The 15,321-nt window shown below is 43.2% G+C and overlaps 1 protein-coding gene across 1 annotated transcript in view; it reads right to left on the minus strand.

The window, feature by feature from the left end:
- The window catches only part of LOC119415150 (ephrin type-A receptor 4-A), a 37,392-nt gene extending 28,526 nt beyond the window's left edge, over window positions 1-8,866 (minus strand). The window contains exons 1-5 of the mRNA XM_037682298.1: window positions 8,667-8,866; window positions 8,146-8,213; window positions 5,565-5,762; window positions 5,216-5,326; window positions 4,451-4,805 (exon numbers count right to left, since the gene is read on the minus strand). Of these exons, the coding sequence (XP_037538226.1) occupies window positions 4,451-4,805; window positions 5,216-5,326; window positions 5,565-5,762; window positions 8,146-8,213; window positions 8,667-8,823 (889 nt within the window). The 5' untranslated portion in view covers window positions 8,824-8,866. The remainder of the gene's footprint in view (window positions 1-4,450; window positions 4,806-5,215; window positions 5,327-5,564; window positions 5,763-8,145; window positions 8,214-8,666) is intronic.
- Window positions 8,867-15,321: the final 6,455 nt, after the last annotated feature.

Raw genomic sequence — 15,321 nt, forward strand, 5'->3', positions numbered from 1 at the left:
GCCTCTCTCAAACCATCGTTCTTCTCTATTAAGGATGTGAACATCTTCATCTCTGAAAGAATGACCGCTGGCCTGCAGATGAGACCGCAGAACCTGATGATGTTGATCTTCTGTGCTGGACCATCCTTTTGGCGAGAGGCTGTTTAATTTCCCGGATGTATGACTGACCACAACACTCCTGCCCTGAACAGCATATACAAAGTACAATATTACTCTATGCCAGGGGACCGGATCTTTGGTCCCCTGATCTTTCAGCTTGCCTCAGCAACTCCAAACCACCACCTCCAACATCAGCAGAGAGGACAGGGACACATGGAGGTGGTGTATTATTTTTACAATAGATTATTTTCATTCTATCCTGGTTGTGTGTCCGTCTTTCTTTCTCTCAGCAAACTTTAAACTGAGAAACATTCAGATAACTATCTCCCACTGCAGCGTCAGAGATTTCCCTGATTCATCCAGACTTTGACGGATTTATACTGACGCAGCTGCTCCCAGCCAACATTCTGACAGGGAGCAGGAGAATGAGACGGCAGCAGCAGATAGATAGATGGCACTTCACATCTGCTGGATGGTCAACTGAGTCAAGGGGATCTCCTAAATCTAGCAACATCTTTCAGACCTCAGGGACGACCCCAAAAACCTCCTCCTCTTTTCAGCAAGAACAAATAGGGCAGGCAGGGTGGAGGTTCCAGAGAACATTAGTCACACAGAAAAGTTTGGCTTTGTTTTTTCCCATCGCATAGAAGTAAATGCTAAGTTCTTCCTCCTCGCTTTATTGCCAACTGGCACCGTGCTGCATCCCTCTTTTTATATCCATCGCTTTGCCTTTCCCTCTCTAAGCAAATCCTCTGTTCTCTTTTGAGTTATGGGTCTGTTTGTTATACAATTAGCCTGCTGGGATAGGCCTCATATATAAAGCTGAGGGTGTAGATCAGCAAGTCGTCCACCCTCATCTCTCTATTGGTCCCTGTCCATCTGTGTATGTGCATGTTGGAGTGAACACATTTGTGTCTGTTGCATGTGAGGCTGAATAGCGGGAGAGAGCTGTGCCGTAAAAGTGTCTCCACTCTGTCTGTTGGCCTCATGCACCCCACATTGTCACACACATACACACACACATCTAAAAGCCTTGACTATCGCAACCACCACTTCCAAATATTACATCTCCTCCATGCCACGAGTATGTTGGCGAGAGGTGCGAACAGCTTGGATGTTTGTCACAATAAAGTTCAGAACAAGTTTTTGACCAGCTGGGTAATTATGTCACTGCAGCTCACAGTTCAACTTATAAGTGTCTAACTGATAACGATCTGAAAACAAACCAGTTGTGGTTCAGAAGGTCCAAACTGGAAAAAAGATTCCCAACAGAAAGAAAATCCAGCTCCAGAGCTCACTCATTATCAACTCATGAATGTGTTCTGCAAATGAGGTGTGAGCAACACGTTATTTCTTGACGAGGAACATTTTTGATCGTGCCACATAAAGTTGCCAAGTAACCAGTGAAAAAACCATGAAACTTTATGTCTCAATCACTCAGCTGCAGAAATATCTGTAAACAGAGGTAAACCGATCGGTTAGCTGATTATTTACTATTTTTTGAAAATGATTGACAGTTAGGAGCCTATAAAGCCCATTAACATGCACAGTGCTGTTATACATGTCGTGAAAATCTATACGCTACTTTGATATGTTTGATATGACAATTGTAAGATCAACAGCGTTTGGGAGTTTGGATTTTTGAGATTTCTTCCTACATCCACAAACCTGTTTACAAAATAAGTGTGCAATGTATTTTCTTTGTTTGGTTTAGAAATGGTGATTTTCAAAAATGGCAGCTTTGTACATTAATGCTAATTGAATTTCAACTTTAGTCAATCACACACGAAGGAGCCGAAAACAAAAATGAGCGTCATCTTTTAGCCGTCCTGCTTTCTACAAGGTGGCATGGGTCAATAAAAACCTCATAAAGATTGAGCTCTACTGGTAAACAGATATGTATTAACCTGACAACACACCAGTTGTATCTCTTTCACAATTTTGTCCTGTGCTTATGTTTTTCATTTAAGTGCAGTCATGTGGGTAGAGCTACCATTTCTAACCTGAGCCCAAAGCCCGTCCCGACCTGAATTTGGGCTGGACCATGATAATGTGCTGGATGGGCAGGTCGGGTTGGTGTCAGGCTTTTGATTGCGTCAGCGGATCAGCTGCAATTTAAATATACAGCAACATGGCTTGCCATACATTCACCAGCCACACTTGGCCATTTCACCGCGAGCTGACCGGACTTGAAAGAGGTAAAATACAGTTCAGTTAAGCTTCAGATGGGACTAACGGTATAAGCTACTGCCAGGAAGCGATCCATCGCCCAAATGGACATTCAGCCACTGCACTCAGCGAACGCGTGCGGCCGACGACCCAAGCACGTGAGAGCCAAAAGCAGACATGTCGGAGCAGGGTCTGTGTGTGAATAATGCAGAATGCAGGCAGAAGCAGGGATTTAATGCACTTTGATGACCATAAAAGGACAAACACCCCCCACAGCTCCGACCTTCTGCCCCTTTTATTCAGCCGCACACGTCCCCCAACTGTTATTAACTATATAAGCAGTGAAAGCTTAATTAAAAACGTCTAGGGTTTTTTCGGGTTCTGACCTGTAATTACTGTTAAATCATTGGGTCAGGTGGGGTTCAGACATGATGGCTATGGGCTGGGGCCGGGTCAGATCAGATTTTTTGGGCCCAAATGCAACTCTACATGTGGGATAGTATGCATATACCTGTATATTGATTCTTCTTTTTTCTTCTTGCTCCCTTCTTCAGGGGTTGCCACAGCAAACTAACTTGCACAAAGACTTGGCGATTGTTTTTACGCTGGACACCCTTCCTGATGCAACCACAGACCACCGAGCTACTACAGCCCTCTGTGTGGAGCAGAGAGCTGCCTTCTAGGACGACTGGGGGATTAGATGGTGGACGTTAGGGGCCTGCTCAAGGGCCCAGAGTGGGGCAAACGAGGGTGGAGGCAGGTGTAGGAATTTTATCTTTCCCACCCACATATTGATGTTGTCGGTCTGGGGAGTTGAACTGGCAACCTTCCGATCACAGACCCACCTATAGCCTCTGTGCCACCACTTCCCCCAAAGCCATGTTGGACAGTATCATTTTTTATATTTACCACAAAAAATCACGCCTTTTCTTGTAAAAACAAAAAAGGTTCAATCGTGTCATCTGGACCAGTTTCTTTAAGTGAGAAATGTTTCATACCTCAGCCAGAGGACTTCCTCAGTCTACGGCCTGCCAACCAGATCTGCTCCATAAGTGGCCTTCATTGTTGTGTATCAAGCCAACCTCTTGTTAGAATTTACCTGGGTTGGCTATCTGGTTGGAAGGCCATAGACTGAGGGAGTCCTCTGGATGGGGGCCAAAACATTTCTCACTTAAAAAAAAACCTGGTCCATATGACATAATTTAACCTTTTTGTTGTTGTCTACCTGGATGATTGAGCTTACAACACTTTTTCTGAACCATTTTGGCCTTGGTTGTCCTCATTTCTGTGAGTAGCAAGTTGGCCATCTGGCCTAAAACATTTGGTTGTTGTACATGATGATTGATTGTTTTGCATGTGTTAACAGCTACTTTTGAGATTCTAACAGGAGGTTGGTTTGAGACACAGCAGTGAAGGCTACCGACAGATCTGGTTGGCAGGCCGTAGACTGAGGAAGTCCTCTAGATGGGGGACAAAACGTTTTTCACTTAAATAAACCTGTCCAGATGACAAACCTGAATGACGAGCTTACAACCCTTTTCTCGTAAAGTTAAGTTAATGCGCAAAAATCACGTTTTTATTTACAAAGTTGTTCCTTATCTTTGAAAGAGCTGGTTTTAATTTAATAATGAGAAGTGCTATGTGTTGTCATCATTGCATGTTCCCATACAATGGCGGAATTAGTTTTCTGCATTAAACCCATCGCACCTGAGATACATCCAGGTGGAGCAGTGGGCAGCTATGTAAGTGTCCGGGAAGCAATTAGGGATTAGGTGTCCTGCTCAGAGACACCACAGTGGGAATGTTGGGGGATCAAACCCGGGATTTTCGGGTCCCGAGTCGGCATAAACTACTTTTGTTGAAATACAATGTTCCACTTCATCATTATTAGCAGCAGCTGCAGCTCATTTACAGCAGGATTTCTATATGTATTATTTGAAATATATTAAAACTGAGTAATGTTTTGGGAATAATAAAATAGATTTTAGATCATTGCACACAGCAAATCACTGTATTTCCCAGCCTGTGAGCCTCACAGTCACTGATTGTTATTGATGGCGATATGGGAGTTTCAAGTGCTGACATAAAGAACCCACAATGACTGAGTCACAATGTCAAGAAGTTATCAATGAGTTTTTGTTAAAACAAAAGAAACTTTCTGTGCACTTCAGCATCTACTTACCTTTACATGCGCCTCCCTTCTCTTCATGTCCCGGTTTGCAGAAACATCCACCAATAGGAACCAACCACTCTCCATCAGCACCGCAGTACATTTTAGGCTCCTCTCTTTCTTCTGACTGGTTGACACATGAACCTCTCACTTCAACTAATGAGGACGTATCCGCGCCAGTGACCGTGTCGGGAAAAGTTGCCAAGTTCCGTACGGTGAGCGGGCAAGTTTTGTAGAAAACTCGAACAGAAACCAAAGCGATGCAGGCGCCAACATCCTGAAAGGCCAAGTAGAAGCCCTTCCGCGTTGTGACTCGAACATCTCGCACCTCTGTGTTCAGTTTCATGATGCGGTCTCCGACATCCACCTGAGTGGGAAGAGAACTGGGTTACTTTAATTGTACTGTGCAGGAAAATGTGTCTGTTCTTATTAATCCAATTTGTACGTTTGTGGGAGTTTCATTTGAGCCATGACTGATGTTCCCATTTCCAGCACTTTGCTCTCGTTCAGATTAACTCTGTATTGATTTCAAAGGTAAAAAAAGCTTCGATGCTCACAACACTTAAATCACTTGACACTAGCAACGGCTAAGCAAAAGCACCCTGCCAATAGTCCTAGGACAGCAAAACAGACATTCAAGATAAAAGTGCTTGTAAACCAAGTCAGAAAATTAGCGGTAAGTGCCAAAAGGTTTTATTTTCCACATGGCAGCAAATTAAAATGAGAGGACGTGGGAGGATAAAGAACTGAAAGCCTGACTCAGATGTTTAACGTTACCTGGGTGAAACTCTCGTCTGCTGCCACCGTGTCCACCTTATTGAAGCTGCTCTCTTTGATGTAGCTCTCTCTGTCTTCGTTTGACTCGTGATAGTACAGATTGAATGTTTCCTACAAGACACAGATTGCGTTGGAAAAAAGAGGAGCCGAGGCATCAGTTCATGAGCAGCAGCGCTCATCTGTTGTCTTAATAAGACACCAAGTCAGTCAGAGTCAGAACTGAGTAATCAGCAGGAGTCATACATTTAAAAGGTTCTCGAACAAAAGTCTGCAGATTAACCAATGATGAATGTTGGGAAAAGATTCAACCGTTATCAAAAATCGTCATTGTTGGTTATGTTCTGTGTACCTTGCAGGTGCCGGTGACGCCCGGCAGGCTGTTGCAGTCTCTCAAAGTAAACTTGACTTCAACGTAAACCCGCTGAGCACCGGACCGAGGGATCCAGTCTGTCCGCAGCCAGTTGTTCTGACTGGGTTCGAGGACGTTACACACCTGGTAGGTCCTGATGGGGATGTTCTTCTCATCCATGATGCTCACCTCCTCCCACTGCGAACACATATATGTCACCACACCAGTACAGGGAACATCTTACGTGTACAATATGTCACAAATGAATTCATGCTCATTCCCTTTTAGGCAAACAACATGAAAGTCATCTTCAAAGTAACCGTTATTCATAACCCATGGTTATGGGTTCATTCAGACCTGCTGAAGTGGGGTTTTAACTAACTAACTAAGTTAATTTACTAAAAGATAGTGCTACAAAAATGAAAGGCAAATGGTGATGAATTGTGTTAGTGTCAAAGTGATACATTTGAAATGTCAGAAAATGTTAGCATTTTGGCCAACGGTGTTGTTTTAAAAGTGCTTCACAAATAAAGTTGTATTGTATTGAATGTGTGTATTTTTACAGAAACACCTGCATACCTGTTGATGTCCTAATTGTTGTTCGCTGACAGCCCACTGTGGGACGACGCTGTGTGTGTATCTTTTTTGTACTATTAAGTGCTTCTTGTATTCTTAATTTAGCATATTTGTGAGTGGATATCTTAGATCTTATTGCTGTTTTACTTTTACAATTTATACTTTTGTTGGATGTAACTGGGACCCTGTGTACACAATTTCATTCTACCACATTTATGGTGCGAACGACAAATACAGAAACTTTGACTTTGAACTTCACACAGCACTGTCCACCTGCTATTGAATCACCCAAGGTAGAATAAAGTGACAGGTATGAACAGGACCTATCTCAATGGGTTATCTAGAACAGATAAGATAATAATTCCTACCCTTTCCACAGAACACTTCTGTTATTAAAGCTTCTTCTTAATCATGAAAGTAAAATTTAAAGTTAGTTATCATGTAACAGCCTTGTTGACCTTTTATATAAAAGGTTAGGAAAACTCAAGAGTCAGATAAGATCCAAACACTTGAAAACACCAAGAGAAGCAGGATCCCTGCTGGGCAGCTGCAGGGAATTTGGTCATTTTTTACAAAAAAATAAAATCATCAAGAAAGCAACCCCTGTCTGTGCAATGAAGCTGTGTTAGATTGTTTTTCCACTTTGTGCTCAGATGAAGTGAAACTGGCCACCTGAGACTCTCTGTCCTCACAGATGATGTAAACCAGGTTCAGATGCTGGTGTGCTTCCTCTAACTCACTGCTGTCACAGGACAACATCCACGGTGCATCAATATTCTGCAGTGGGCAGTAGTTCCTGTTTGTTGGGAGTTCAAGGCTTCTGCAGGGGCATTTAGGCCCAACCTCCGCTGCACCATCCATCTCAATAGGGCTGATTATTTGCCTTGTATTGTGACCCTTCAAATGACCGCAGAGCCTCTCAGCTCCAAATTGGCTTTTTATTGCCACTGAATAATAATCTGCTCTCTCCTTACGACTGAGAGCTGTATACACACTAAATCCAGCGTGTCCAGAGAGAGAAGAAAGAGTTAGGCCAGGAGTGGCAGACTGAGTGAGTGGGACGGTGGTGGGGGGGGGGGGGGGGGTGGTGATTTGCCTGTATCCCAGGCCTGATCGATATTTTGTCAGCGGTCCATGCAGGCCTATTGCCGACAAGCTGATAAATTAACAGTGATGTAAATTTTTACCAGACCTGCAGGAAGAGTCTGCACTGCAGTAAACATTAAAAAGATTTTAACCTTCTAAAGTCGTGATTTCAGCTTTAATGTAAATTAACGGTAATTATTGAGATATTATCAGAGTGTTCTTGTCCAGTGTGTGTTGTTGTGCAGTGTGTGGAAGAAGACATGGAGTATGATGCCTCCTTTAAAACTTCCTTTGGAAACAACAATCACAGCTGTCAAGGGGAAGAAAGCTTTGCATTTGACCATACAGAAATTGAGTTTTTTTTTTTTTTGTCTGTGTGTGTGTGTGTGTGTGTGTGTGGGGGGGGGGGTGATCTAAAGCTCAGTACGTGAAGACCAGGACCCCGTCAATCAAGCTGCATGTGATAGAACGAGAGCTTGGCAAAAGTCAAGTTCACCGAGAACTCCTAAACCAACAAAGTGGTTCAGGAAGAGAAAGATGGCGGATGTGTTGCTGCCTCATCACACTGACCAAAAAAAAAAAAGTATAAAATAAGCTGGATGTAATAAAATATAAAACAAATATCTCCAGGATTTATTCTGGCAAGTGTGCGGTAGTACAAATCCCTAAAAAATGACACCCACCATCAAGCTGGTTTGTGCTTTTGCTTGTGCCAAACGCAACGCCAGCAATCTCATATTAGCACTTAGGCTTGGAGAACAACAGCACATTGCAAAAGCTGTGGGAAGAGAACCAAGCGTGTGTGTGATGTGTGTGTTTGTGTGCATGAGGCAGAGATTGTGTTTTGAAAGGAGAGAGCAGGTTGTAAACAGTGTATCTGTATTTTTTTTAATAAATAAAAAATAAAGCTCCCACTCACCCCTCCCTCTGAGGGACTGGCTGCCCATTTCAGCTCTCCTGGCACTGTCCTGGTATCCAGCAGGGTCACTAAAATCACACATATTCACAAATACAAGAGGTTTTAGGAACAAACAGTCAAACTCGGCTAATAAAAAAAAAAGTTCATGGAAGACCTTCCATTTGGAAGAATAACTGCTTTACTTTGCAACTTTTCTTTTACAAGATATTAAACACAAATACGTTGCTTATAATTAATAACTTTTGTTATTGCACAAAGCAAGTACATCTTTTTTTTTTAACGTTTTCAACTGAAGCTTGGAAGAATGCGCAGTATTTACAACACAAAGGAACTTAGACAGCGCACACCAGAGTGTTGAACTCCACCAGAAGCCAGAAATATCAGAACATGTTCATAAATCTCACTTCTTCCCCTCGTAATTGTCGCTCCTCACCATCCTCGGATGCGCCCCGGAGCGCGCGCAGCTGACTGGAACCTGAGACACCCCCCCCCCATCCCCCCCCCCATCCTAACTTCCTTACCTTCATTGGGGGGATAGATCCTTGTCCTCGCGCTTGAAACGAGCGATATGATCCAGACGGACGTAGAAAAGGTTCGCCACCAGCTCGCAGCCATGTGTGCCGTGCGGACGCGTGCGACTTCTCCGTTGGCTCTGAACGCAGGCTGAAGCGCCTCCATCCCGGTGGGAAAAGTGCGTGCGTGTGCGTGAATGCTTGTGTGTGTGTGTGTGTGTGAGAGAGAGAGAGAGAGTGAAACCAGGAGAGACTGGGGCGGTCTCCACTCAGAAGCTTCCCTTAATGGTAAATGACATGGAGCTAACGACGCACAGCACTGTGGCTCCTCTCAGTCCTCATCTTCATCTTCATCCTCACTATTTTTATTGTTATAATTGATCTAACAGAACTTTGGTGATTGAATGACACAAAAAATTTGGAAAGTTACGCGACTTTAACCTTCAAAGATATAAAGTGCAAATATAAAAAGGAACAAGAAATTCTGATAGCTGCAGCTGACTCCAGATTTAATCCACAGTGAACATTGTTGCGCATCAGAAGTGGCATTTCGGTGATGATAACCTAAAGGGGAGGGGGGGGGGGGGTTTCATAAACAACCACGCTTTACAAAAGAAAGAGGGGGAGGAAGTCGCATAATTTCAAAAACATGAATATGTCATGGGCTGAGTTTGGTTCTTTGTCCTGAGGATGAGTCCACAGTGAAGAGTGTGACTGCAGCGCCACCTGTTGATGGGTGGATGGTGTTGGGGGTGGGGGGGAGGGAGAGTTTCCAGGCTGTTAGGTGTTTGGTGCTAATGATGAGAGTAAGGAGCTTCAGACAGTCTCCAACCATCTGTCAGCTGCACTTGCTAATGTTTTAAAACCCATATGGGCATAATTAAAAAAGACGAGCCGACTCATTTTTTAATAAACAAAAAGGGGTAAACAAACAGTTGCAGAGCAAATGGCCTTGTCTGGAGGCCTGCGGGGACGAACAAACAACGTGTCCATGATCTGACACTCTGCCCCCATAAGGGTTCTGGATAACCGTTACGCTTAATGGTGGCAGAGCCTAAAATGTGATTTAATGCTTCCATGAGAGGTAGGTATCTTTGTGTTTGTCTGTTATCAAACTATTTCTTGAACAAATAAACATAATTTAATAAAACTCTTAGATAGCGATCATTGAATGTAGGCCTACATCTACAACTGCTTAAATTCTGAATCAACTCAAAAATGACTGCCAGAGACAAGCAACCACAAAACAGCAAATATGGATATAACTCTGTCATTTTTACAGCTATTAAGCAAACTTTGATGTGGTAGTAGCTGAGGGTCCTCATCGACATAAACTCTTTGAATAAAAAGTTGTCATGCAAGACAAGCGAATAAGTTTCAAGATGGCGATTGCAGCTTACAGAACTTATATAGAAACATCTTACCTAAAAATCATGCAGAAAAACTGGTTCATGCATTTGTCACGTCTAGACTGGACTATTGCAATGGTTTATCATCTGGATGTCCAAATACGTCTTTAAAACGTCTTCAGTTGATCTAAAATGCTGCTGCCAGAGTCTTAACTGGAGTTAGTAGGAGAGATCATATTTCTCCAGTTTTAGCTTCTCTCCACTGGCTCCCTGTCAAGTTCAGAATAGAATTCAAAATCTTACTTCTAACCTACAAAGCTCTCAACAACCTGGCTCCATCTTATATTACAGATCTTATTGTTCCATATTTTCCTAACAGACCACTTCGCTCTCAGATTGCAGGTTTACTTGTGGTTCCTAGAATTTACAAAAACAGAATGGGAGGCAGATCCTTCAGTTATCAGGCTCCTCTGTTGTGGAACCAACTTCCAATCTCTGTACGTGAGGCTGAAACCTTATCCAGTTTTAAAACTAGGCTTAAGACTTTCCTTTTTGCTAAATCCTATAGTTAGGGTCGGCTTGGGTTTCCTGAGCTGTCCCTTAGTTATGCTGCTATAGGCTTAGACTGCTGGAGGACAAACTGACCACAATTTTCACTCTACTACTGTCTTTACTTACAGACCTGGACCTACCATTCTATGTTCGTCTGTCTCTCCTTCCTGTCCTCTCAACCAGCCGGTCAAAGCAGATGGCCACTTGTCCTGAGCCTGGTTCTGCTGGAGGTTTCTTCCTGTTAAAAAGGGAGTTTTTCCTTTCCACTGTTGCCACTGTGCTTGCTCAGGATGGGAGACTGCAACGAAGCCAAGATTCACCTTGTAGGCTGGATTCTTTACATAGAGAACTTTACTAATTGGCTTTTATGTATGTGAATGTTCCTGTAAAGTGCCCTGAGACAACTTTGTTGTGATTTGGCACTATATAAATAAACTGAATTGAATTGAATTATATAAACATTAGGAGCAAAGTGTGACCCCCCCCCCCCCCCCACCCCTCTCCGCATGTGCACTCTCTCTCTCAACCCCCCACACACAAAAGATTAAAGGAAACTTGTGAGTAAAAAGTGAAAGAGAAAAATAAAAGCACAAAAATGGCTACAACTCAATTGTTTTATAGATGTTCAGCTAAAATTGGGTGTGGTAGTAGCTGAGAGTCATCCACGACACATACTTGGAGGTCAAACAGATGGCACAGAGTCTTTGTTTTAAACTTTGGAATATAATTGCTAAACTTTTCATGTTAAAAACTTTTCTTAGCGTCCTATTTTTTTTATCCATTTCGACAAGTGAACCACCCATTTCCAGCACCAAATTGTGTCAGTTTGACTAGTTTCATGGAGAGTGTTGTGAACAACCAAGTGCATATGTGGGTGCATGTGCGAGTGTTCGTGCACTAGCATTTGCAAGTACGTCTTTGTGCACAACTCCATCTCCCTCGGTCTCCATCTTGCTTTTGTGTTTTCACAGTTGCTACGCCGAAACCATCTCAGCTCCCAGTAAGGCATCATAATGAACACAGGAAGAGCATCTGGCACTTTGAGAGGGCGGGAAAAAAAAGCGATCTCCCTGCTTCAACACCCCCCCACCACCACCACCGCGCCACCATTCACCATAAAACTGTTTTCACGTTTCATTCTCCCTCTACGCCACGATCGACTGCGCAATCACAAAGACCCAATTAGCCAAGAGAGAAACTCGATTTCGCTTTGGGGACCAACGACCCAATGGCATCATTCGGTGTCCGGCGAGGGCCTATGGGGGGTCGACAGCGCAGGTGGGTGGGACATGGCTTTTAGTGTGAAGGTGACAGTGACTTGGATGGAGAACACTTTGTTGTCTCTGGTCATTTGTGTCACCGAAGTTTTGATTGATGATGGCCCATGTTTTTCCCACTCTCCCCAGAGATTCCCAGCTCTCCAAAGAAGATGGGGGTGGTTTCCACAATGATCCCACCACCTTGAAACCCTTAAGTTTGGCCCTCATCCCTGCACCACACAAACACACATCTTATGCAGACGACTTTTTGCTTCTATTCAGGGCCCCACATGGTTGCTGCCCACACATCTGTATTGAACGGCACCAAATATAGGTTTGTTACTATACTTGCACATGCAGTCTTACATTTACATACGTTTAAAATCTCCTGGTGTCTGAAAGTGGAGAAGAAAGCCAAAAGGCCCGGAAGAATCAAACCGAAGTGTAGACAAAGTAGCCAAGTGTAAATTTGCGTGTGTAAAGAGAAAAGCCCGAGAGACCGTAGGTGTGTGGGCGGCTGAGAGAGATGAACAATAGAAGCATGGAAAAGAGATGAGGAGCAGCGTGTTGCCAATGAGAGTCTGATCGGGTGGGTGGGTGGTGGCGGTGTGGAGTGGGGTATAGAGTGTTGAAAGAGGATCTTCCCTCAAAGGCTCCCAAAGATATTCCTGGAACGAGCTAGGCTTTCATTTGGCTTGCAGTCCCACACCGAAGATTGCTTTGGGAGCTAAAACCATTTAAAATTCACAGGACCACGCTGATATTATCTCAGAAACCTGACAGATAACAGACTTTCTGAATCTGCATGGCGCACGCCTGTGTGGCTGAACTCCTCTGGTCGACAAAGCGTCATTAGCATGTCAGAGGCGTTCCGTTGCTACCCAGTTTTCTCCGTAACAGCTGCTATAGTCTGGTAAATTACTCAGCTTGCGTGTGAGTGCACGTGCGCCTGACTTCTGAGTGCTCAGAATAAGAAAAGGAAGAGATAGACGAAGGTTTACATCACAGTGCACCAACCCTTCAAATAAAGTTGTGCGTATGTTAAGCGTTTGTGGAAATCTCCGTTAACATCTTGCTTGGGAGCATGTACAGTAGAAGCGTGTGTGTTGACAGAGTGTTTGTGTGGCGTGTTTGCATGTGATTGCATAAACATGGTGTCAGAGCGATGAGATGTTCCTTCCATCCATCTGTTCTGCTGGCATTTACATCTCAGGAGCACAACAATGGAGGGGAGATAGGCAGAGCGAGATAAAGAGAGCTGGGAAGAGATGTTATGATGGTGTTGGTTTGTGTCTGTCAGTCATCAGAGGAAAAACACACCCAGGTTGCCTTTTGCAGCTCAGACTCTGTTCTGATGCGATCTTTTAACACAACCACATTTTCCTTTTTTTTGTGCCTATAAGAGGCCACAGGAGAGTCAAGCTGCAGTGTATCTTCCTGTGGATGTGGTTTTGTGTGTTACCGAGTGTGTATGTGTGCACCTTTGTGAGCACAGGAGTGTATGTGCAAGAGAAATCATTGTTCCATTGCTTCTTATCTCCAGTCTCGGTGGAGAGTCTGTGCTGTTCCTCCCTCCCCCTCAGCGATGTGACCCGTCTGTGATACAGCACAACCTTCCGTCTCCACAGATAACACAGCACCCTAAAAATACTCCACTTTCTAACACACTTCCGCTTTGTTCTCCTCACCTCTTCTGCCTCGGCGTATACTCCGAAATCTCCCCGCTAGCCATGAGTTGGCGCTGCCAGACTAAAACTCCTCTGGGTGCTTTCTAATGTCACAAAGGTCTTTTAACTCCACATCTTCCCCTCTTTTACTCATCTGCTATGCACTCCTGTCAAAGGTTGCCAATACTGTGTCAGTTTGATGGCAAAAAGCAAAGGAAAGATGGTTACATCGCAAGTTTTCTTATGATTTCTCCACAATAATGCCTCATCGCCCCCCACACACACCCGCAGCTACTTCGGTAACCCACAGTCTGGACACACAGGGCAGATGGCATGTAGGAGGAAACAGTGAAGACAGAATCTGCAGGCCTCACATAATTAAATATATCAAGCAGTTTGCCATAACTTCTCAATAAAGCCCAGACGAGCCCATTACCGTTCATGACACACTGGCTTGGCAGTGCAGAACAATGTTCATTATCATAAGCAAAGGGGTTTTTCTATAATATCACGCCACAGCCAACAGCTTTTAGATGATTTTTATAATCACTTTGCTGTTTAAACTCCCCTCTGTTGTGAAGAGCTTTTAAGAATACTCACAATACCCCTTTATGCAGCCAGGAGGAAGTTTCTCGCTAATTAAAGATGCTTTTATTCGGAGCTGCTCTGCCACTTTTGACATTTAGGGTTAGAAAGCAGCCTGTTCTTTTCTTCACTTTTTGTGAGTGTCTGTGCGCATCCTCGCCTTTTCCTTTCGGCCCACACCCACGCAGGTGACCAGAAGGGGGCCTTGCGTGGGTGGACAACTCAATGGTGACCCCCCTTTCTCCCTGCCCCTTTCTAGTCCTGCATTCAGCAGTGTGAGCTTAAAAAAGAAGAAAGGGGGCCAAAGAGGAGGAAAAGTCTGCTTGGTAACCTTAAACCCACCAAAACAACAACTGAAACTGAAGATGTTCTAAAAACACTTCTGTCTTTTGACTTTTGATAAGGAATAAAAAAAAAACAGGTCTCTCTTGTAAATTAATTTTCATAACTCAATAAGACTAACACGTATCAATAAAGGTTGAATGAATAAAGCAAGATGGTACGACGGAGCTTTAGGGCCACACTAAGAAAAATATATAATTAAAAGCCATAAAATTACGAGAATAAAGTCATAGTATTACAATAATAAAGTCGTAGTATTACGAGAATGAAGTCGTTGTATTACGAGAATAAAGTCCTAGTATTATGAGAATAAAGTCCTTGTATTACGAAAATAATGTTGTTGTATTATGAGAATAAAGTCCTTGTATTACAAGAATAAAGTCGTAGTATTACGAGAATAAAGTCATTGTATAACGAGAATAAAGCCGTAGTATTACAAGAATAAAGTCGTAGTATTACGAGAATAAAGTCATAGTATTACGATAATAAAGTCATAGTATAATGAGAATAAAGTTGTTGTATTACGAGAATAAAGTCGTAGTATTACGAGAATAAAGTCGTAGTTAGGGGTTGAACGAGTATATAATTTTTAAACTCGACATTAACATAATAAAACCCGAGTAGAACTCGAGTATTTGATGACGTCATAGATCTCAAGATACAAAACTAAATAAATTAATTAAACCTCAAAAAAGGGTAATTATTTACCAAAAAAAAAGACCAACAAAACATTGGGAGCGTATATTATGCTCCTACCATTTATCATACTGCAAATAAGTCACAGGAAAAACTAAACTATTAGTTATTATTATTAAACTGCAAACGTGAAGAAACATGCAGCACGTCAAAAACGAAACTTAACAGTGTGTGTGTGTGTGTGTGTGTGTGTGTGTGTGGGGGGGGGGGGGGT

Source organism: Nematolebias whitei, chromosome 9 (genome assembly GCF_014905685.2).
Source record: "Nematolebias whitei isolate Nwh7 chromosome 9, NemWhi1, whole genome shotgun sequence".
Taxonomy (NCBI): domain Eukaryota; kingdom Metazoa; phylum Chordata; class Actinopteri; order Cyprinodontiformes; family Rivulidae; genus Nematolebias; species Nematolebias whitei.